This window comes from Vanellus vanellus, assembly GCF_965231255.1.
Source record: "Vanellus vanellus genome assembly, contig: HAP1_SCAFFOLD_57, whole genome shotgun sequence".
NCBI lineage: Eukaryota > Metazoa > Chordata > Aves > Charadriiformes > Charadriidae > Vanellus > Vanellus vanellus.
Window position 1 is genome coordinate 50,928 of NW_028127572.1, and position 23,202 is coordinate 74,129.

General features: G+C 52.4%; 1 protein-coding gene across 1 annotated transcript in view; it reads right to left on the reverse strand.

The window, feature by feature from the left end:
* Positions 1-678: 678 nt before the first annotated feature.
* LOC309685192 (electroneutral sodium bicarbonate exchanger 1-like) overlaps positions 679-23,202 on the reverse strand; it is a gene marked incomplete at both ends in the record, with an annotated part of 29,396 nt that continues 6,872 nt past the window's right edge. The window contains 23 exons of the mRNA XM_082501002.1: positions 679-766; positions 1,278-1,375; positions 1,788-1,922; positions 2,023-2,196; positions 3,479-3,547; positions 4,363-4,614; positions 5,205-5,366; positions 5,720-5,833; positions 6,536-6,697; positions 7,581-7,686; positions 7,789-8,034; positions 8,919-9,052; positions 9,187-9,361; positions 9,850-9,941; positions 10,106-10,252; positions 10,687-10,774; positions 11,148-11,305; positions 11,436-11,545; positions 11,692-11,880; positions 12,829-12,989; positions 13,180-13,315; positions 13,719-13,862; positions 14,545-14,626. Coding sequence (XP_082357128.1) covers positions 679-766; positions 1,278-1,375; positions 1,788-1,922; positions 2,023-2,196; positions 3,479-3,547; positions 4,363-4,614; positions 5,205-5,366; positions 5,720-5,833; positions 6,536-6,697; positions 7,581-7,686; positions 7,789-8,034; positions 8,919-9,052; positions 9,187-9,361; positions 9,850-9,941; positions 10,106-10,252; positions 10,687-10,774; positions 11,148-11,305; positions 11,436-11,545; positions 11,692-11,880; positions 12,829-12,989; positions 13,180-13,315; positions 13,719-13,862; positions 14,545-14,626 — 3,222 coding nt within the window. The remainder of the gene's footprint in view (positions 767-1,277; positions 1,376-1,787; positions 1,923-2,022; positions 2,197-3,478; positions 3,548-4,362; positions 4,615-5,204; positions 5,367-5,719; positions 5,834-6,535; positions 6,698-7,580; positions 7,687-7,788; positions 8,035-8,918; positions 9,053-9,186; positions 9,362-9,849; positions 9,942-10,105; positions 10,253-10,686; positions 10,775-11,147; positions 11,306-11,435; positions 11,546-11,691; positions 11,881-12,828; positions 12,990-13,179; positions 13,316-13,718; positions 13,863-14,544; positions 14,627-23,202) is intronic.

Sequence of the window (23,202 nt, forward strand, 5' to 3'; positions counted from 1 at the left end):
GGACCCCAAACCAGACCCGAGAACCTGGTCGCGATGAAGAAGAAAGTGGAGAAAGCGTCACATACAACAGAAACATTCAGAGTTTATTTTTGGGGAACAAAAGAAAGATAAATAGAAAAGGAGTGAGATATTAAAAAAATAGCACCGAACGATGAAGCGGCAGCAGTCCCTCTACTGCTACAAAATGGCAACAACCCACACACTAACACACGGAGGCGGAACACCACCGAACTCCCACTGACTGTCATGTGCACCTCAGTTTGCTGCTCTGGAGAGAGGGAATGCCTGAAGCACACCAAGGACAGCTGAAACCATCGCCGTGGCTTAAAGGGGAATCCGCCAACTGGAAAACAAAATAAAAGCGGTTTCTGCCCATGTCTGCATGGGCACATCCCCGAGTCACGTTCTCACGCCTCTCCTTCAAAGTCAAGATTCCTACACATGAAAACTGGAGTTGGGGGGATGGAGGAGAGAGAAAAGGAGGGAGAGCGTCATCAGTGGGGCTGCTGCCCCACTCGTGGGACCGTGCCGGCAGAGAGGAGCTGGTTCGTGTGCCGCAGCCCTCGCCGCTTGCTCGACATTGCCGGCAAAAAAAGAAAAGCCGTAGGCATGTGCCACAGCTTGCAAAGGAGCACGGCCACGTTCCCACGCGATCCTTTACCTCTTTTCTCCCCAGATTCAGACTGTTTCCATGCTCATAGTGAGAGCCTTCCACACGGGTGTTTTTGATATCTCTTCCGAGATATTAATCTCCGAAGGATCAGTCCTGCAATAAATATTTGAGACAGCAATCCGTGACTGCGGGAACTGATGCCACCCAGCGCATCAGCACCAGCAAGAGGAACGGGGGGGGAGGAGAACCAAAGCTGCGCATAAGCACAGCGGGTTGGGCGGGATGAGGAGGTTTGGAAGGCGAGCCGGAGAGCCGCAGAGCCACAGCTCTGTGCAAAGGCTCTGCACAGAATCCCAGACTGGTCAGGGCTGGAAGGGCCCTCTGGAGCTCACCCAGTCCCACCCCCGCCAGAGCAGGGGCACCTACAGCAGTGGCACAGGACACCTCCAGGCGGGTTTGGAATGGCTCCCAAGTGGGAGACTCCCCCACCTCTCTGCGCAGCCTGTGCCAGCGCTCTGCCGCCCGCCCTGCCCATAAATTTGCTCTTCCCGCCAAGCTGAGTGCATGGCGCTGGGATGCTCAGCAAAGATAAACGTGGAGAAAATTCTGCCAACCCCCTTCAGGCTAATCATGCCGGGGGTCCTGCTGCTTGGTGGGGCTTTACCTGTCGCTGCTTGGCTTTGGGATATCCGCGCTGCTGGTCTTGCCCAGCTGCAGCCAAACGGAGTTTGCAGCAGCAGCTTCCATCATCTCCTGGGACTCCTGACATAAAAAGGGACAAATCAAAGTTCTCTGTCTATGATCGAAGTGGAGATAAACTGAACACCCAGCAAAACCCACATGCTGCCCTCTCCTTCTGACCTTCTGTTAGCGCAGCCGGGGAAGGACCTTTCACTCCAAACATTTTGGGAGGGGGTTAAAACCACCCTTATGAGCAAATCTTTCCATCATAATTATAATGTTTATTATAAATGGCACCTTTAAAAATTGTACCGCTATTCAAGTGTTAAGCTCACTGCTAATTTAAAAAGTTATGATGCGGGATCCAGGCTGTCAGGATCTATTTCTATTGAGTTCGGATCTTCCCCCAACATTTCAAGAGAAGCTGTGACGGAAAGAGGCAATCTCAGAGCCCGAGGGAGACACCCACCCCCGAGCACTCAGCAAGCATCACCTCTTCTTCTTTGGCTTCATTTTTGGCATCGGCCAACTTCTTCCTGCTTTCTGGCATAAGGTCATCCAAAAAGCTGAGCTCCCGCTTTGAGAAGCAGAAGTCCATCACTTTCCGGACAAACACGAGAGCCAAAACCTTCACAAAATAAGAAGGAAGAGGGGGTGAGGTCTGAGATGATGTTACATCTCACTCCGACGCTGCAAATGTCCCACTGCTGAGCGGCACCGGCTCTTACCATCATGGGAAAGATGATGGCAGCACGGGACACCTTGATGGCCCAGAGCAGGACGAGGCAGATGAGCTGGATCATGGTGAAGAAATGCACTTTCCGCAAGGGAACGTGCCGCAGGTAGATGAAATCCGGCTGGTGTTTTGCCGGCATCCAAAAGAGCTTCAAGCGGTCGAAGAACTGCAAAATAAAAGCGGAAAAGTTACCCCTTGGGGCTGCGGAAAGTTTCCGGCCCTGTTGGCACGTGGAATGAGTTTTCAGGATCTCGCGTGCAGTGAGAAATCCTGAATCCCATTTTGTTCCTCCCAGGAGCAGCACCCGTTTTCCCTTTGCTCCATCTATAAACCAGTGTGCCCATGAGAGCTGCCCACCAAATTGCAATTATTCCACGTCCTTCTATTATAGAATCACAGAAGGGTTTCGGTTGGAAGGGACCTCGAAGATCATCCAGTCCCACCCCCTGCCCTGGGCAGGGACACCTCCCACCAGCCCAGGTTGCTCCAAGCCCTGTCCAACCTGGCCTTGAACACCTCCAGGGATGGGGCAGCCACAGATTCTCAGGGCAACCTGCGCTGGTGCCTCACCACCCTCACAGGGAAAAATTTCTCCCTGATATCTCATCTCAATCTGCCCTCTGTCAGTGTCAAACCATCCCCCCTCGTCCCATTGCTCCCCTCCCTCATCCAGAGTCCCTCCCCAACTCTCCTGGAGCCCCTTTAGGCACTGGAAGGGGCTCTGAGGGCTCCCCGGAGCCTTCTCTTCTCCGGGCTGAACACCCCCACCTCTCCCAGCCTGTCCTCCCAGCAGAGAGGCTCCAGCCCTCCCAGCAGCTCCAGGGCCTCCTCTGGCCCCGCTCCACCAGGTCCATGGCTCTCCTGTGCTGTGGTCCCAGAGTTGGAGGCAGCACTGCAGGGGGTCTCCCCAGAGCAGAGCACAGCAGAGGGCACAATCCCCCCTCGCCCTGCCGGCCACACTGCTGATGCAGCCCAGGATGCGGTCGGCCTTCCGGGCTGCGATCGCGCATTGCCGGCTCACGGTGAGCTTCTCATCAGTCCGCACCCCCAGGTCCTTCTCCTCATACCATCTCCCCCTCCCCCTCCCTGTTCTTCTATAAAAATATATGTTTAATATATTCTATTCTTCTGTTTGTTATTTGGCATTTCTCAGCCCACTCAACCCCCCAGTGAGGATTCCCACCGGCAGTAGAAATCGCCTTCGCTTTGCACTGAATTCCCCCATTTTCACCACACCAAACACTGCCCTGTCCCAAACCGTGACGCAGAGCGCGCTGAACTTGCCTGGTCCTCCCGCCCTACGTACCTCCTGTGCCCCCACCAATCTTTTCCTTATACAAAATACTTTCACTGCCTGCTTTTGGGGAGGTTTTCTCCCACACCACTGCTTTTTTCCTGCTTCTCTGGAGATGACACAGCAGGGAGCTGCACGCTGTAAGAGTCCGTACCTGAATCCCTCTGAGCGACGACACACCCATGTAGAGAAAGACACCATAAAGCACAGGCATGGGTATAAACTGGGAAATTAAAAAAAAAAAAAATGCAATAATTTATTTTTTTAATTGGTTTTTCAGTATTACTGCTCTCTTCTAGAGGCACTGCCTAAAATTGCCTAAAGCTTTCCAGTTTCCACAGGGTTAGAGATGTTTCAGCTCTCAACCCGTAGAGGTTTTGTGCGTGCGAGTGAGTGAGTGTATGCTCTGCTTTAGGCAGAGCATTTAGTTACGTTTCATTAGAATAATCTAATAAATTTTTAGTTACGTTTCATTAGAATACTCCTGTTTTCCTGAAAGGTTGGAGGAAAATAGGTCATTTCACCCATGAAACTGTACGCCACGTTCTGTGACGGCAGAAGAACATTTCTACACATTTTTGTGGCAACACGCAAAAGCAAAGTGCCTCCTTTTAGCCTAGAGCTGAGGTGACTTTGTGGGAGGAGCACACAAGGAAGCCCACGGGGATGATTTTGGTGTGTTTAGCTACTGGGAACGGCTGTTGGGAGGCATTTGGGGGAGCCAATTGCATCCCATAAGGTGCTGCCTGCTTGAAAGAGAGCAGTGTACTGGTCTGAATCTGCTTTGTCGTAACCCATAAACACAGGTGGGCCTGAGAGACACCTGGGAATGAAAGCAGTTGTCCTGCTCGCTTGCCTCGAGGACACCAAACTGGTGGAAAGGGTAACTGAGGCTGGTTCCCACCGTGGGCCAAGCCTCAAGGTTTGGGATCGCCTCCTCCTCTGCTCCACACCTACTCAGGCCTGGAGGGAGGGGATGGTTTTTGTCAAACCTCCAAAAAGCTCATGCTTGTTGGGCGTTTTGCATTTTCCTCTTACCTTTAACACCGAAGTGAAGAAGACAGAGCAGCCCATGAGCACAAAGATCATCAAGCCGGTGACTCTCTGCTCTCGTATCCCCAGAAACTTGGGTTGTTCTCCTGGAGCTGAGCAGCCAGACTCCACTTTGAGGTTATTGACGTGGGTGATGGACAGGACAGTCGCAGCCACAAACCAGGGCAGCCCCATCACGGAGCACACCCCGAGCATCACGGCCACCATGAAAAGGTCCAGGTGGTACCCGCATCCTTTCTGTGGGCAGCAAAACAAGGAACAGAGCATCCCACAGCACAAGAGCGAGGACAACGTCGCGACTCAGACCCTACTTGGGCGCAAGTCACCCTCTTGAAAATTTAAGAGAAGAATTGGCAAAAATAAGGATGGATCCGGTCTTTGCGCAAGCACCTTGCATGAAAATCTGGCAGGAGTTCAGACCAAGTGGATTTGGGAGGTTTGTGCAATAGCTACTTCTCAAACAAACACACAAACAAACAGACTATTTTCATTCATAAAGAAATTTCTACTGCTTGTAAGCAAGATGTGACCCCGAGTTATCCCTGGCAGTGCGTCAAAACAGTTCGTTCCCCCAGCTCCTGCTGGCATTCTGAAACAAAAACACGCTTCTATAGTGCTCGAAAATTAATTTGCTCCTCCAAAAGATTGCTCATCTGAACTGCCCTCGTTTGCTCCCTGTGACATCACTAATCCAGCAGAGCATCCTGCCACACAGCCTGACCTTGTCCCAAACCAACGCCTTCACAAAGCACTTGGCATAGGAGCTTCTCCCCACACCTGCAGCCCAGAGTGGGGTGGGGATGGGGTCAGCTCTTGCAGCCCCTTACCTTCAGCTTGTGCTCCTTCCTGTTGACAATGACAGACGTGATCTGCTGGTCCATGAATATCAAGATGGTGCAGAGCAGAGCTGGGATGGGCGCGGCCAACACCGTCCACCAAGGGTTGGGCCCTATGGGGTTGACCAACCACCCGCGGTCGTCTCTGGTAGGCTGCAACAAAGCCAAAACACACATCAGGATCAACTCCCAGCCCAGCCACTTCACTGGCTTTGATTTTCCTCTCCATCGCTGTGCCGCCTCATCTCCTGGCCCTGCCTTCGTGTCACCCTCTCCTACGGGGTTCAGCAGTGCCAGCGTCCTCGTCGCAAGCACCTATAGATACTTCTGTAGGTATCAAGTTTTGGGGCTGGCTTCCTCTTTCCAGAAGGAAACGATGCACTCGGAGGTGGAAGAGGAGATGGTAACACCACCAGCATCCCCAGACTCAGCCCTGTCCTGTCCCAGCATCACCCTGTGGCATCCCCAAGGGCCAAAAGCGGCTCCACACCAAAACACCCCATTACCTTGAACATGTGGGGGACGTGGAGCTTCGGCGATGGGATCCCAACCAGGAAGTCAATGAGGACCATGATGACGATGGTGAGGAAGACACCAAAGTCACTGACTGTGGACCGTACCTGGGGCAAGAAAGCAGAGCTGAAAGGGACAGCACAAACGGGGCCATACCGTGAGATGGAAAAGTTAAAGACATCAACAGCATTAAGGCTGGTTAACAAATTCCCACCACTCTGAGAAGATGCAGCCAAATCCCTCGTTTGGATAGTGTTGCTGTGTTTGTACCTGCAAGATCTGGTGTCAGGCAATAAAAAAAGTTTAATTAGGTGGAAAAGGGTGGTTTAAATTCAAACTTAAAAAAAAAGCCAATAAATATTAAAAAATAATGAAACAGACGTCTGCCACTACAGCTGCACTCACAGCTACAATGGGAATAAGGCACTGAGGCATCATTTGCTCCTCAAAAGGAAGAAACAGTGTCTTTTGTGTCTTTTTCTATGGCAGTTCCTCATTTGAATCAACTTTCCCCTTGGGCACACAAGGTGAAAAAAACCACAAATGAAAATACAACAAACAACCAACTTTGGAAGACCGATTTCCCACTGCCTGGGGAAAAAAACACTCCGGGGCAGGTCACGAGGCAGGTGGGAAACGCTACGATCGTTTTGCACTCCTGGAAATGAGTGAGAGACATCCAAGTTTGGCCTTCAAGGTCCAATATTTCCCAGTTTGACCAAGCGGTAGCAAACACTGCTTAGTGCTCCGGGAAAGCCATTTTGGGAAATGAGTGTGGAGACTGCTGCTGGCCACCGTCTTCTACCTACTCTGGTCGGGAAGTAGCGGCTGGTTTTAAACTTCTTCAATAAGCCCGACAGGACAAAGGTGGAGAAGAAGAGGATGCAGCACCAGAAGAGGACATCGGGCGTGTAGGGGCCATCGTGTCCACAGGCAGGTCCACGAAACTCTCCATGCAAATACCGACATTCCTGGGGAAACAGAGCATCAGGACACAAAGGTAGTGCACATGCGTCAAGGAAACCTCGGATAACTAGGGGGTTTGGAGGATCTTGCTCCAAGATCTGTGACCTCGGGACTGCTGCAGCTAGCGGAGATTTATATTTAACGATCAACAGCAGCTGAATAAGTGACACATGGAACTACACAGACAGCGGAGAGAGGAGATGTGATGGGACACTGTACCACAGACCTATGGCACATCCTCTGCTTGAACAGCAGGTAACCGTGGCTGAAGAAGACACCAGAGGGGAAGGAAACACTGGGAACTCTTGGGGAGAGTGAAAGAGGGAACGGGGAAGGAGGGCTAAGACAACAGTGACAGGAAAGGAGAAGAGACAAATTGTCCCTTCCCAGGGTCGGGCTCACAGGACACGGCCAAGGGGGGTGAAGATGTCCATAAGAGCGTCCCACCCTGTGCCTGAGCTCTGCTTCCAGCAACAACAGCCCAAGGGGCTGCTCAGACATGCAAGTTTATGCACGTACCTTCAGACAGCGCTGAGTAAGAAAGCAAGGCCTGGAGTTACTAGGAACCAATGAAGGAAGCTAATTACAGCCTTCAAGCATGAACTTAAGTCCTCCAACTTCTCCAATAACCAAAGCACCCACTGAACCTTGCTCCCAGACAGAACCGCTGTCCTGAGGATAACAGTTATTGCCCACCATGTCAGGGATGAGGTGAACTCTCCTTCCCAGGCCCAAGGAGGTTAAACACACTGAAGTAATGACTTTTCAGAGCAGCACTGGCACAAGTTGAAGCCCACCATCACCTGAAGGGCTCTGAGCTTTGCACCAGGCCAGTGCCCCTGGACCCTGCGGCCGCGGCACGAGGAAGCAGTGACTCGGGGCACTTACAGTCACCGTGAGGTTCTCCCAGGTGATGCCAGACACATTGATCTTGTTGCTCTCCCAGAACTGCAGGGTTTCGTTGCTGGGATGGGTCGGTGCCTCACACTTACAGCTGGGAGGAGAGAAGCCAAGACAGGGGTGAGGGGAAGGCGATGGAGGTGCAGCCCTGAGCTCCTGCCAAGGGGCAGCGGCACTTTAGAAGGAAGAAACCCACTAGGAGATGGTGAGGAAGTCCAGCTTGCTGTGCGTGTGCACAGGGTAGGGCTCTCGCAGGTGACTCAGCTTCTCCAGAGCCTCATAGATGAAGATGATGCAGATGAGGGAGGCGAAGGCTTCTTCGGTGAAGCGGGTGATGTAGCACACCAAAGAGCTAGCATCAGTGGCCACCAGCACTATGCAGAAGAAGGCGGTCCACAGCCCGATGCATGCCCGGAGAGAGAGATAAGAGAGCGCGTAGTCCCTGGGAAAGCAAAAGAAAACGCAGGGTGGAGAGGGCAGCAAGAGACTCCGAGCGTTGCCTTCCTTCGGGGAAAGTCGGCAGCAATTCAGGAGCGTGTCAAGGCTGCGGATGGTAAATGCAGTTTCCGGTCCTACGACAGACAGCCTTGGGACTGCGGCACAGGGTGTGGGCCCGCAGGAGGAGAGGCTAATTAATCCTTATTTAACAATGACCTTGTGTTAATGCCTCGGAGGCTAATTGAGGTCAGGTCCCTGTTGTGGAAGGTGGTGTTCTCCCACATCACCCCGATGCCCTAACAGCGAAACCGGCTGGGTTTGCACCCAGTTACCTGCTGCCAGCAAGTTGGGGCTTCATAATAAATTTAATTGCAATAAGGGGGTTAATCTCCCATCACAGTTGCCACAACAAAAAGACTGTCATGGAAAATATCCATTTCGCGTGAAAAGCTCCTGCTTTCTCAAAAATCATCAAAACATTTGACCAGAAAACTCTTTGGATATGTGGGTAAAATATATTTCCACTTCCAGCAAAAATCATACAAAAAAGTGCCCGAGTTTGTACTGAGAGGAAAGCAAATCTTCCCTCATTCCCAAACCAGAGTCATTTGTCTCATCTTCCCTGTGCAGCCCATCTCGGGCATCCACATCCTTGTGGTTTCTCCTCCTCCTGCTCTTTCACTTTAACCCTAAAAAACCCGAACCACCCATCCATCCTTCAGAGACCGAGGGCTCCTGCACCGTCACATACTAAAGCAGCAGCGCGTGATGTCTGTGACACAGAAGACAACTTAAATCTACCAACTACCACTAAGAAAAACATCCTTTCTCCATCCCTGCCTTCTTCCAAAGGCGCTCGCAGCACCTGGCCGCAGAAGCCAGCCTTACTTGCAGAATTTGTAGAGGATCTTCTCGAACACGAGGACGGGGCCGGTGCTGCCGAGGATGGTGAGAGGTTGGCCAGCAAAGAGGGAATACACCACGCCGGTCATGGATGCGCCCAGCAGCGACTCCATGGCACTCTGTCCGGGGAAGAGAGGCAGCAGCGAGTAATTAAATCATTAGGGGGAAAAAAACAAGTGCAAATTCACTGCAGCAAGGACTTTTGCATGAGTGTTGTCCTCCCCCGTGCCACCCAACAGAGAGAGGTGCTCACTATGTGGCCGTTGGTCGCCTCCCCCAGCAGTCCCCCGAAGGTGATGATGGGGGACATGCAGGCACAGTAGAGGAACAGGAAGGACGCCAGACACTGCAGGCTCAGACCATCCCGAAAGTCACTCCAGAACCAGGGGGCTTTTCGCTTCACATCCCGGATCAAACCTCCAAAGAGCCTGGAGGAAGGAAAAAAAAACAAAACAACATTTTCGTGGAAGACAGCATTGAGTTTTCTTGGCTGAGGAAGGACAATCACAAGCACAGAGTAACTTCCGTTGCTAAAAAGAAGTCTCCTTCTCCCATTTTAGCCCCAGTAGAAACTGAGGCATACAAAAAACCCCTCCAACAAAAAGAAAAGGAGACCAAACCTGAGAGCCCGTCCCCTCTTATTGCAACAGTCCCTCACTTTGAGAAGCAGCAGAGCTCTACCTGGAGGTACTTACACATCTGCTTCCACCCCAAAGCAAGAAAACCTGTGTGCAACCATGCTGCGGCTCAGCCCAGCTGCCCAAATGTCCCACCCACCCAGCCCAGGGGACCAAGCTGGGAACCTGGAGCCCCTTCACTGACCCAGTTAACCCCAAAACTCTGCTAGAAGGGAGGTGCACACTCAGATTTTAGGGGCAAACAGAAAAACACCCCACCAAACTATTTCAGTTCACACCTTCCTGTCCGCTCCAGTTCAGGACCGCTGTGTTTCTCCAGCTTGCTGTGAGAAGCGCTGTCATCAAGAGCTTCTGGCAACTTCCTTTTTTCCTGTTAAAATGCAAATAAGATAAAGATATGTCTTTGCAGCCACTGGCTTGTTTTGCTTTTTGGGCTGGGTACGTGACCTGTGAATTTGGGCCCCTGAGCAGCACCCCCAGCTGTGCTGCCCTCCTGCCTGTCCTCCTCGTGCCTCCTTCTGCCGCAGCACCCACCTGCGAAGGGACGTTTTTCGGGGGCTCAATTCGGATGGAGGGATCCCACTCTCCTGGCGGCAAAACCATGACCTGATCCAGAAACTCATCGATGCCAGCCACCAGGTCAGCCCGGTTCTTGGCTTTATAGGCAACGTCGTGGAAAACCTGCCGTAGGAGACAACCTGGTGAGAGCATGACCCATCTCGGATGTCCTAACCAGTGTAATAAGCTCTTGGCTAAATGCAAGGTCATTTCCCCCAAATCGCCTGTTGGAAGTGGCAGGAAATATTCCCCCCAAAGCAAAAATCTGTGCATCACAGTATTTGTAACCATCTCCACCAGGCTCCCGTCCCCCATGGCACACCACAGCCTTCTGCTTCAAGAGGAGAAGTTTCACTGGCCCTGGCAATGCCACCACTGGGGACAGCATGCTGGGGACCCTGGGGAGAAGGATGAGGCGCGGGCTGCAGCCCAGGTGGGATTTTAGCCTCCTGCAGGCAGCTAAGAGAGACAACAAACCCTCTTCCTCACTACTACAGAGACAGGGAGAGGTGAAGCCCCAAAAAAATGACCCAGAGATATCTCTTATCTCGTCACACCTCATCCGTCATGATAGTAGCCATGGACCTGCCGATCTCATGGTACTGATGGGCTTTTCCTCCTGGTCCAAGCAAAACAAACAGGAACCTAGGCAAGAAAACCAAAATGAGAGAGAAGAACATGGCCTCACTCAAAGGGCGCCCAAGGAAATCCCTGGGAGCTCCCAGCCCAGAGCGTGGCTCCAGGGGGGACGTGTAGGCTCACCGACTCCGGTGATGAATTTGAAACGCATCAAAACCAAACACAAATTTGAGGTTTGGACCAACTTTCATTAAAATTGGCCAATGGGTTTAAAAGCTCCAGCAGGGAAGGGAGGAATGAAAGCAGGGAGATGTGGGTGGGAGAAACGTGCTTGCTCCCACTGGCTGTGTTCCCCTGGGACGCCCAACTGATGCATGAATTTGGTGTTTTGTTGTGGTGTTTTTTTTTTAAATAAAAACTTTGCGCTTCTCATTCAGACCTCGTTGGGATGGGAACTTCCATCATGCCCGAGAGGAGGACAGCTGGGCTCAGGCGGACAAATGCCACGATGGGCTGGCGAAGGAAATCCAGCTCTCCTACGAGCACGCTGCACGCTTCAGCCCCGGTGGGAATTTTCTTCATGAAGCGCAGCTCCGCCTGGGCACGACAAGGGATTTTCAGCCATTACCCCAAAAGCAAAGCCCACAGCACTCTGCAGAACACTCTGCAGCCAAGTTTGCAAGAGCAAATCTGGCCTAAAAGCGTAAGAAAGCTACGAGTGTCTCACCTTGCTTAGATCCATCGGATGGCTGTCATGGTTCACCCCATTTTTAGCTTCTGCAGTGGTGGGAGATGGATGAGGAGTGAGTGTTTGGGTTGGGAGGAGAAAGAAAGACACTGAGAAAGACAGGCAAGGAGCAATCGGGACACTTCTCCTTTGCCGGGAGAAGTCTAATGGGGCCAAAGCCCTGCAGAAACCTTCACCTGGTGCCAAAGCCTGGCAGAAACCCTCACTGGGTACCAAACCCTGCAGGAACCCTCACCTGGCTTGTCAAGGGGATGCACGTCTAACTGCTTCTTGCTCATGTCAGCAAATGAGCAGACGATGGGGAGAAGGTTGTTTCTTTTCTTCTCGTTCTGATGGTGATGCTTCTTCAAAAGCACTTCTCGAACTTTCGCCCGCGTGCGCTCATCAAACTCCGTGGACTGCTCTTGCTGGCCCAGGATCATATCTGGAGATGGCAACGGGAAACGAAGCCGTCGGAGCAGAAAGTCCCCAAGCCCCGACCCCTCAAGCCCCCGGCGAAGGCTGCGACATGCAGGATACCCTAACGCGGGCTCAGCCTTGCTTAGCAAGACGTTTTAATGCAGTTCAGCCTTTGCAGCCAAAGGAAGAATTCTCTTTTGCTAAAAGCCATCATCAAAGTGTTTATTCATCACTCCGCTCAGATAATTATTCCCCATCCTAGATAATGTGATTTTTTTGCCCGATCTGGCGTTTCTAGACAGACTTTCTAGACTCGACACATGTCAACAAATTATAAGCAATCTCTAGCACAGACTTTCCCAGAGTTTCCTTTGCCCATCGACTGCAATTTGCCAAGCCCAGGGAGAAACGTGCTAAGAACGGCTCCGACTTCTCCAGCTCTTGCAAGGGCTGAATGGAGACCTGCCAGTCAAAGATAATTTCTCCAAAGCCGCTTTTTCAATTAACTTCAATTATCTTCCCCACAGAAATATGCTGCTTGGTCACCTGCCAGATAAACTCTGCCTTTAAAGCTCTTAAATCCTGGATGTTAAGGCAATAGGAAAAAAAAAAAACAAGAACAGGAAGAAACAGCTTGTAGTAAGTAGCTTATTTAAGGAGGTTCAGCTCTTACGCAGACTCCGTGTTCCTGAGAGCAGCCTGCCAAGCCCTGACACTCCTTTCTGGCCGGAGAATATTCTCTAATCGCCTCTCTGACCCCACAAATTGCTTTCAAAAGGCTCCCATACTGGGAGAAAAAGCTGATGTGACTGTTGTACACCCAGTCTACATCCAAAAAGCAACCCACGATTTAAAAACACAGTGGAGGTTCTGGAAAAGGACGTGCCATTGGGGCAGGGCTTGATACGGGAGTGAAGGGCACCACGGCAAATTGAGCTCGGCCGTTCCCAGCGGGTCGCAGTGCGCTCAGTACCTGCGATCTCTTCAATGCTGTTGGCACAAACATCCAGCAGCACCATCCCGTTGCTGATGCAGCTCCGCAGCTCGAAGAGGCTGTGCAAGGACAGCGTGGCCACGTAGGGCTTGCTCCAGCGCTCGCCACCATCTTCCACGTCCTCCTCAAACTTCAGCCACCTGCGGACATTGGGCACGATCAGCCCCGTTGCAAGAAAACAGCCTCAGCTCTGCAACCTCTTTGGTGCAGCTACGGGGCAGCAAGAGGAGAAGGCTCCGCGCATTGGCACCTGCAGCTGCAAAGCTTCATGTCCCAGAGAGCGGAAGGCAGAGCCCACGGCTGCCACCGCAGCCGGCGGCAGGGATTTACCTTGCCGTTTCCTTCCACTCGGCATCTTCACCCGCCTTCAGGAAGATCTCATCCAGCTCAGTGAACAAGTGGTGGGGAACATGCTGCTCGTCCTCCTCGGTGCTGAGGATGAACTGCACCCGCTGGGATGGGGTGTCTGGGGGCAGAAGATAAATCCCGTTACCACACCTGCATTCGACCCGTCACGCTCATACGCAAAGTGGCCATCGATCGGCACCAGTTCAGCCCTAAATATTGGGCTGGCCCCTCTCCCCCGGGTCTGGCCGGGCTTGCACAGAGCCACGGAGAAGGAGAAGCATCTATTGCACGTCTGCATAAGGACGGGCCACTTTCCTTCCCCACGTTTCCATTTTTAATGGCAGGATCCCTCTAAGGAAGACCAGCCTCAATCCATTATGCCTTCAACTGCCTCCCAAATAATGCCACTTTCCCTCAGAAGAACAGCAAACCACACAAATCAGCCACACAGACCTGCTTGCAGAGGACCCCGGCACCCACACAGCCCCGAGAAGGCTCGTGAACGCTGCGGCGGGACTTACAGTGGTAGCCCTGCTCCATCGGGGCACAGTCCTTCTCCCGTTCCTTCTTCCGATGCTTCTGGCGGTGGGGTCGGTGGTGCCGGTGGCACCGGTGGCTTTGCCTCACCAGCGGCATCCGCACGCCCACGGACAGGGTGCGGTGGCCTGCGAAAAAAGCAGTGTTCGCATCACTCTCGATATTGTGGAGACGGTTGACACCGCTGCCACGATTAAACCAGCGCATCCATCCCAGGAGGAAACACCAACTTCTCTTCATTTTAGTTTCACTGCATCCCTGAATGTCAGAGACATCCTTTTTTCCAAGCCTGTTTAACTTTGCAACAATAGAGCAACAACAAGCGATGGCTCCGGGTCACCTAAAAGTGCCCTGAAAATATCAACCCTTGTCTAAAATTCCAGCTTTGGCTGGACAACACTCAGACCTGCTCATTAAGCAGCCACAGAAGGTAATTATTTTTAAAATCTTTGTATGGCACAAGGCAACAAGAGGAGATCCAATCAGTCCTGTGATAATGAAGTCTGGAACAAAAAAAAAAGAAAATCACAGCCCTGTGTCTGCAGCCATCAACTTATTCTCCTGACCTCTCCAAGCCAAGAGCAGCCTCTGAGAAAACAAGCTGGGAACTACCAAGCTCTGTGGCCAACGCTCACACCGCAGATGCCATGGGGGCTTTTTCCCCTCTGTCTAAAAGCCATAATATTAAAACAATGTGAAAATAACTGTGCTTGTTTATTTGCAGGTGATGCATACGCTGAGCACAGGACGCGGCAGGGACTTTGCGCGACGGGAAAACGCGTGGGGCTGGTGGCACCTCTCACGACTCACCTTCCAGCTCCTCCTTCTCATAGTGAATAGTGACAGCGGTGCTCGTTCTTCCCTGGTCAATCACCGCCTCCTCGTCGTGTCTCTGTTTAGTGAGGAGAAGAAGGTACAAGTTGGGGCCGGGTGAGGAGAGCTCCCTTACGTCCTCCCAGTCATCACCCATCCCTGCGGCCACGCGAGCCCAAGAGCATCACACCTCTGTGTGTCTCCTCCTCCAGGCACAGCCCTAAAAACACGGACTTGGAGGTTTTTATTCCCATACCCAAATAAAACCACCTGTAATGTCACCTGTATTGTATATACCGTGAGTCTGGAAGGCTTTACTAAAAGGGGAGAGAGTTGAGTGTTTCAAACCAAAACCAAACCTCCTGCTTCGTTCTTGTGGTTCCTTTCGAAAAATTAAAATTGAAAAAGGGATTTCCAAACTGGGGTGGAGTGGGGTGGGGGAACCCAACTCCACACTTTTGAGCACAGCCAGTTTCATTCTCCAAAAGTGATACCTGCAGGACTCACTAGATGGCACTTGGCCACAGGACATGGCCACCATCAACCTCCAAAGGCCCTCAAGAACCTGCAAGGGTGAAGCTTCGACTTCAGCCCAACCAGGCTCGGGCTTCTCTTGCTGCAAGCCTGCTTTCCACACAAAACTGCGTTTTTCTCCTCAAAAGAAAAGCCAAAGGCTAACAGCTAATGCCCTCCTTGGCTGAAATACCACTGCCAGTGCTGCACGAAGAGCATCTGTGCCTTAAAAGCCAAAGGAGAATTACAGGCGTTCTCTTCTCCCCTTGCCCCTGGGCTGGGGAAGGGCATCACCGGGATCACCACGCTCAAAGAAATAAAAACCCAACCACGTCTCACACTCGAGTCGCAACTGCAACTTTGAAAGGGCCTCCAGGAAACCCTTCTCTTTAGAGAAGAGCAAAACACCAGAAATCTGCTTTTTATCCCCCAAATCCCTGCTTCGACTGAATGGCATCACCTGCCGCTGCGCAGCAGCAACGCTCGGGAAGCTCACACCTCCCGCTCACCAGTTAATTTAATGAGCAAAAGGAACAAACGTTCCCATCTGGGAATGAGTTTTTTCTGGCCCCCGAGTACTAATTTCAAAGCCGACTTGCTGTGACCTCCCCGCCACCTCCCGGCACTCGCCCGTGTCACCCGGCAGCCGGATTATGACACGCCTGTGGCTTTCCCGTCCTCTCTCCCACGCCGATCTCCACCACCCTCCGTCCCTTCTTAGCAATGCGTCTACTCCCCTCCAGATTTACCGGAAAAAAACCTCAAAAACCCAAACCCCATCCTCAGAAAAGGCACGGGACAAAAGGGGCTTAATCAAATCGCTTTAAATGGCAATTTTAGTAAAATCATTACTTAAGTAAAACACCAATTTGAATTAAATCACAATTTAAGTAAAATCGCCACCGAAATAAAACCCCAATTTGAATTAAATCACTGTTTAAATTAAATCGCAACTTAGATACAATCACAATTGAAATAAAATCGCAATTTAAATACAATAGCGAGCTTGAGTGTGTTACAGGGGTGTCAGAGTGGGAATAAAGGGAGCGATTTGGGCATCACAGCTCCCCAAATCCCCCCCGAGCAACATGGGGAAAGTCTGCTTCTCTCTCAGAAACCATTTTGGCTCCGTGCTCCCACCCACGATGCTAAACCTGCCCCCGGCAGGGCACAAAGCATCGTCCCCCCGCATCCTTCCCTGCTCTGGCGACATGCCAGTGGGATTTTGGGAAGTCTCCCCCCCTTTTGGGGGGATGCGCAGCCCCTCGGCACAGCCCTCCCACCTGTAACTCTTCCAGAAGTGTCATTTTGGGACCCTCCTCCTGCTTCATCCTCAAGTCGGTCACCGGTTTTGGGGGATAACTGAGCCTCCAGATCAATCAGAGGACCAAACCCTCCGACTGCAGACCAGTGACTCCCAGTCTGCACCATCTCCAGCACATAAACAGCGACCGTTGCTGGGATCGGAATGTTCAGGGTGACCCCGGCAGTTATTTAAAGCCATACACCCCAATACTGATCCCGCTTGGAAAACTTAGCGGATGGGGAGAAACCAGCTCTGTTTTGAGGAAAAACTATCCAGAATAGAGAAAAGGGGTGGAAACACTGCATCTTGGCAGGGCAAAAGGTGTTACACAGTGTTTGGGTGTATTTGAAAGCCCAAACTGCCAAAAGACCACGTGAGGCACAAACCGTTGGGGAAATGCCCGTTATGGGGCAGCCCTGATTTTCATAAACATTTCCTGCATCAAATCAGGGTGTTTCAGGGAGGTCTCCCTTCGGCACAGCCTCCGTCCCTTCGCGGCTTCCATAAACCCTCGTTAGCCAGACCAAGTCCTACGTCGTACGGAAATGGCCAGAGAAGCCCCATGTTTTACTCTCCTCGCTTCCGCCAGCTATCTCCAGCCCTACTTTATATTCCGAGCGGAGCTAATCCCTCATTTCCAGCCTACAGATTCATTTGCTGTCATGAACTTCCTCCCCAGCGCTGCTCAGCACAAAGGTTGACGGCCCCGGCTCGCCCTGAAAGGCAACACGGGGTGTAAAAGAACACAGTGAAGGAGGGTGACACTGAGGTCTAATCCGTTAAAATCCCATCGGGATCCAAGCTCAGATCTCTGCTGCTTTTTTATTATTTAGTATTAAAGCTTCAGGCGCAAATACAGGAGAAAGAAGCCAAGTGGGTCTGTGGCAAGATGCTCCGAGCATCCCATCGCCCTTCCCCAGTTGTTGCAGCATCCCCGAAATCGCGGCAAACCTCGCACAGAGATGCCACCGAAGGAAACGGTGCCACTCAAAACCCTCTTTTTCCTGATTAAGCCACTCAAATGGACTCAGAAATGTTATTTCATTGAGGAAATCGCTGGAGGATTTAAGGATTTAATAAGTCTATGGGATCTGTGGATGCGTGGGCTTGGGATGGGACGGAGCAGGACAGAGAGATGCGTCCAGAAAGCGAATTATCCCATCCCAGGATGGGTACCAGCACTCACAGACGCTTTGCCTTCCCTCTTTGTCCTTCTCCGCTGCTGCCAGGCGCCTGGAAAACATCAAATCATCGAAACTGGGCTGGGAAAGGGGATGGCGAGATCACTTTTGGTTTCGGAGGAGAGAGTGTTGTTCCATCTCAAGAAAACTTCTCCAAATTACTATTTTGCTGCAGGGTTTTTTTTGTCCCAGCAGAAGAGAGAGGGATTTTTGACTGTCCTGCCTCAGTTTACCTGTCTCAGTGCAACTCCTCCAGTTAGAAAGAAAAATCTTATCTGATCCCAGTGTTATAAGGGGATGAGGGGCCAAACTGGGGGAGCTGCTCTGGTGGCGGAGCAGGAGACCCCCCTCCTCGCCCCTCTCCATCTCCATCCTACCCAGACGAAGCCACCAGTCCTGTGGCTCCCTCCTTTGCTATCGGGGGGGTCAGCACCGTCCCCTGCGGGGACCCCTCCGGCTCCTGAGCCAGGATTTGGGCTGTGACGGGGACTGGACCCGGGAGAGGACACATCTCCAGAGCCCCAAAGTGGGGCTGTGAGGGGGGGACACACGCAGGTCACAGCTGAGCATCACCAGAACGTGACCGTCTTCCCTTGCTGGCAGAGACGCAAATTCCTCTCAGTCTTTCCCGTGAGCTGTAATTTCAGGGCAGATTAATTAATTGCCCACCTCTCGTTTGCACCCGAGAGCACCTCCTGCAGCCGGGTCTCATGGGTGCAGCGGGGGGGCGGACAGGCCCTCCCCCAGGCCAAGGAGATGCAGAAAGATGGGGGGACCACCCAGCCGCCTCCTGCCTGCACCCCAACACCGGGCGCACCCGTGCAAGCGCCTGGTGGGACAATAGCTGAGGTGACTGGGTGGCATGGGGCTCTGCGGGGACAGTGGCCTTTGTCCCCCTGCTCTGAAGGGCCACAGCATCACCAGGGGGTCACATCGAGATGCGGAGGAGGGGACAAGGAGGGAGGGTCTGGTGGGGAGACCCCCAACAGGCATCGCCCAGGTGTCTTCCTCCCCTCCTCACATCCCTCCCGCACCCACGTTGGGTACCCCTCGCCTCCCCCTTTGCGCCCCCACCCCTCCGCCTTGCAGATGCCTTACACCCACCCCCCTTCAGCAGCCTGCTGTCTCCCCTCCTTGCACACCCCCAGCAACCCATTTTAGACACCTACCACCCTCCTTACCCCCTCCAACCTTGCAGATGCCCTTCACTCCCCTTTCCGCGGCCCTCACAGCGCCACCCCCCTTCTATTGCCTCTCATAGATTTCTGCCATCCAAGTAGAAGGCAAATTAATTTTTCTTATTTTCTCTTTTGACTGATTCCCTGTCCAATCAATACACCAAGGAGTAGATCGCATGTAATGCCATTCTCCATGTTCTGCCGTCTTCCAAACTGAAGGGAACTGCATTCGAGAAAGTGCTCGAAAGCCCAGCAGTTATCTGTTTTGGACCTGCACTTAAAGGAGATGCGGTTTCTCAGCCCCAGCCCGAGAAGCGAGCTGCACCAGCCAGTGAGAACCACGCTGTTGCGGGTTTGCAACCACCAGTCCCCATCTGCCACCCAGTCTGGGGTGCCAAACTCGGATTCCAAAGCCACAGGCGCAGATGCCGGCAGCCAGCTGCCTGCTCGCAAGAACCCATGCGCCAGCGCCCCATCTCAGAGGAGCTACGACATCCTTCTGGGGTAGGACCCGATGGAGAGCATGCCCGAGATCCACCAGCAACTGGAAAACTACATCCTGGAGCCCCTCTGCAAGTGCAGCACCAGCTGCTGCGCTGGTGGAAGAAGAACGAGCATCGCTTCCCGGCTGTGGGGCGGCTGAGCTGGCAGTACCTCGCCATCCCCACCACCGCCCTCCTGCCAGACCAGGCCTTCGCTGCTGGGGAAAGCACCCTGGAGCATGGGCGCGCCATCCTGGCGCCGGAGAATCTGGTCCAAATTCTGTTCTTGCATCCGCATTCTGATTTTTTAGAATCAATGTGAAACAGCAACAAGACTTGGAACAGGAACTGGCATGTGGAGCCCTTCCCTGGGTCAGTGGAGGTTTAAATCGACCCGTGGGGTTTTGGATGCCACAGTTAGATAGGGTGCCGGGTATTTTTCCCAAGCTTCCGCCTTTTTGGCATCGCTTTGGCAGCACCGGCAGTGAGGAGCAGGCTTAGGGAAGAGGTGTGAACACGCCAATGCCTCTTCTGACTTCTAGGGTAGTTTTTTTATAAATACAAGTGATGGGAAACAAAAGGAGAATGTTCGTACCCGCTCTGCAAAGCGGGCGCTTCGGGGAAAGAAGTTTACCATGGCCCAGACCTGAAGATCAATCCTTTAAGGACAAAACAGAACCAAAATACAAATTTGCTTCAACTGGGCGGAAATATTCAGCCACACCAAAAAAAAAAAAAAAAAAGAAACAAAGCCATGAAAATCGGGTGGCCTGGCAACGAAAAGTAAACCTTTTCACCCTCCCGGTACACCACCGGCAGAGACCATCCCCTTTCTTTAGATGTCATTCCCTGAACTAACCCAACCGCCATTGTCACTGCCAAACGCCGCGTTATTTGTGCAAACAAACACCGATGGGCGCTACAGTGCAGCACGAAAGGCCAACGCCGACTCTGGCAAATAACCAAGAGGCCTTGCAGACATCCAACGCCTTCACCCGCCCCAGTCCTGCTGCCGGCTTTGTCATGGCAGTGCCGCTGCGCTCTCCGGTGGGAAAACCAACCGGGGAACAGCACTGTGCGGCGCAGGCCCAGGTTCTCCTTTGCTTCGCACCACCAACCGCACACAGAACGGGTTTTGATGGCTTCGATTATTTCTGGCTCAAACCCAGCAAGAGCAGCCCCAGGACTTGAACGTTCAACAGCTCAATTTAATAAATTAAGGAGAAGAACACATAAAAAAAAAACCTTACTTCTCTCAGAAGAACAACAAACCTCACTCCTATCAGAACAACACTAAAGCCTAAAACTAAGAGCTAAAAGATGCCTAACTAAGACCGAAAATCTACACGTCACTATCACCTAAGGGGGAAACACTATTAAATACAATACCTTATTCTCTGCTGTTCTTATCTTCTGGGTCTTTCTGGAGCGGGGGCGACCTCGTGGTGGTGGACCCTCCGCAGAGCTCAGGCGCTGCCGGAGGCAAGAGATGGTGGGTGGGGTTTTCTTAGTGGTGGAAAGGGACCTGGTTGCTGGGCTGCACCGGCAGTTGCCCAGTTGCCAATGGGAGGAGGTCACCCTCTGGGCTTCTGCCGGCTTCGCCGCCCTTTGAAGACGTCTCCAGGGCCTTCCGATCCTGCCGTGGGCGATGGTATTTCACATGCGCGTTCCTCCCGTTGACTGTCCCAAACACCCTGGAAGGGAAAAAACAAACGGGGATTTTTAACTCCTTTTTTAAGAAAAAAAAATTCGTTAGATGATGTTTCATTATTTCTAATTTCGTGAGTTTCTTGTGCGTTTTGCTGCGTGGTGCCACACAGTCTCTGCCGGTACCCCCGGCTGGGTGGGACCTCAGTGGTTAAACACGGCAGATCGTTGGGGATTAAAATAGGAGAATTAACATCACGATGGATTAAAATCGGGTCGGACTGAAACTCGAGTGGCTCTGCGTGGCACGAGCGATGTCGCTTGGCACGAGCGACTGCAGCGCGGGAGCCCTCGGGCCGCAAACCGCAAGAAGAAACTTCAGTGGAACCTTTTTCTCAGCCAAACAAAGGAGAAACGCTGGGATTCTCACCCAAGGAGATGAACCACCCTGAGCCTCTAATGGAAGGAAAGGGCCTTCAAAGAGAGAGAGAGAGAAACCGTTGTGGCTGCAGTCAGCGGGAGACGGAGGAGCCCCGAGTGCAGGGGAGACGGGAGGAGGATGGAACTGAGCAGGAACAATCCCGACAGGTTCGTTGCTCCAACGGGCACAGAGGAAAAGCAGCTGTTAAACAAATGGTGGTGACAACACGTGGCAGCGTGCAGCATGGGACAGGTGCCCCAACACCTCAGGGAAGAGACCGTGAGGCCTTCAAAGGCACAGGAAAACACAGCGGTTTCGGCTAAAAGTCCAACAAAAGCAGCAGGTGGCGGCGGGACAGGGGGAATCCTCCAGCTGCCCTTAGTTCTGCTGCCCCCCGGCCATCTCGGAGAGTTTCCATCTGTTTGAGCCCAAAGCAGTGAGTTTCAAGAAGAAAAAGCGAGCAGCTCACCTTCCACACTGCCCGCAGGGAAACCCGGCTGCATCGCCTGCGCCCCCAGCCCCACACGGAGCGTCCCCGGGATGGCGGGAGGGACTGCCTGTGCCACGGGGCATCTTTTCGCTGCTCTTCCGCTTTCTTTTGGCATTCTCCTTCAGCCCGAGCCGGCGCCTCTTCTTCGGGCTGCAACCACCCTGTAAAGCAGACAGCCTGTGCTCATTTCTCCATCTCCTCAGCAAGGGGGACAGCTAAAACGAAAAACTGGCTGGAAACATCCCCAAACGGCCCAGACACTGAGGGGTTTATTTGTGTGCTGGGTGGAACGCGTTCTATCAGCCCCAGCCTGCCCCGCTGAGCTCCTCTGAACGTTAAAACAGCCAAAACAATGCCGAAATTCGACAGGGAGGATGGGGTGCAAAGACAGATGGTGAAAGAAAAACCGTATTATTTCCACTGTCCTCAGCAGAACAGTAGAATTTCTGAGAACTGAAGTGACATGCTTACCCAGTGGCTGCCACCAAAAAAAACCCTAAATAATATATATTTCTGTGAGCCACATTTCTGCTTCCTGGCAAGGAATGTTTTGGCAACACCCGCGCAGAGGCGGGTCCCCGGCAGTTCCTCTTCCAGAGCACTGGGACATTACAAAACATCCCCGAAAATCATCATCAGCAGCAAGTTTAATGCGAAGGGTATCGTTTCCCAGAGCCCGGGAGAAGGCGATCATGGAGGAACGGCATCTCGCACCCACCCCCAGCGGTTTTCCTACCTTCTCTTCAGCCTCCTCCACCTCATCCGTGCCTCGCTGGAGCCTTTTGGCTGTCCGTCCAGGTCGGGTGGCGCCAAACCTGACGTGTTTTTTCCAGGTATAGTAATATTCCACACACTGGGCCACGGTCTTCGTCTGAATCTGTCGGGAGAAAACCAGAAGCGATCGATGAGGGAAATAGCGCAGCAAAACACCGAAGGCACAGACCCAGGACGGATCTATCCAGTGCTCTTTGTCTGTCCCCCCCTGCGTCTGCAGTTCCCACAGGTGAGATCAGGCTGAAAACGAGCCCCCTTCTTCTGAAAGGGAAGTAAAGAAGCCTTGGGAGGGCAGAACTGTACATTACATGCCGATGGTCAGCGGAACGTGTCATTATTCTTTTAATATTTCCCATATTTTGTACCGGAGAGATTAAATATTGTTTGGTAATTACACATTAGGGAAAATTATGTTTCGTACCAGTGTCTTTTTAGCATGAAGCTGCATCCCAAGGACAGGATTCTGACACGCCGATCAAAAGACTTTTCTGGGTTAAAACTCCCCTCCACGCGACCAACCCGTGACCCGCCTCGGACTAACTGCTTTACCTTCTTCTGTATCAGGTGGAAATTCTTCTTATGCACATAAAAAGCCTCTTTAAACAACTGCTCCTCCAGGGGCGTCCAAGTGTCTGAGCCTGGGAAGAAACAGCCACGTGCAAA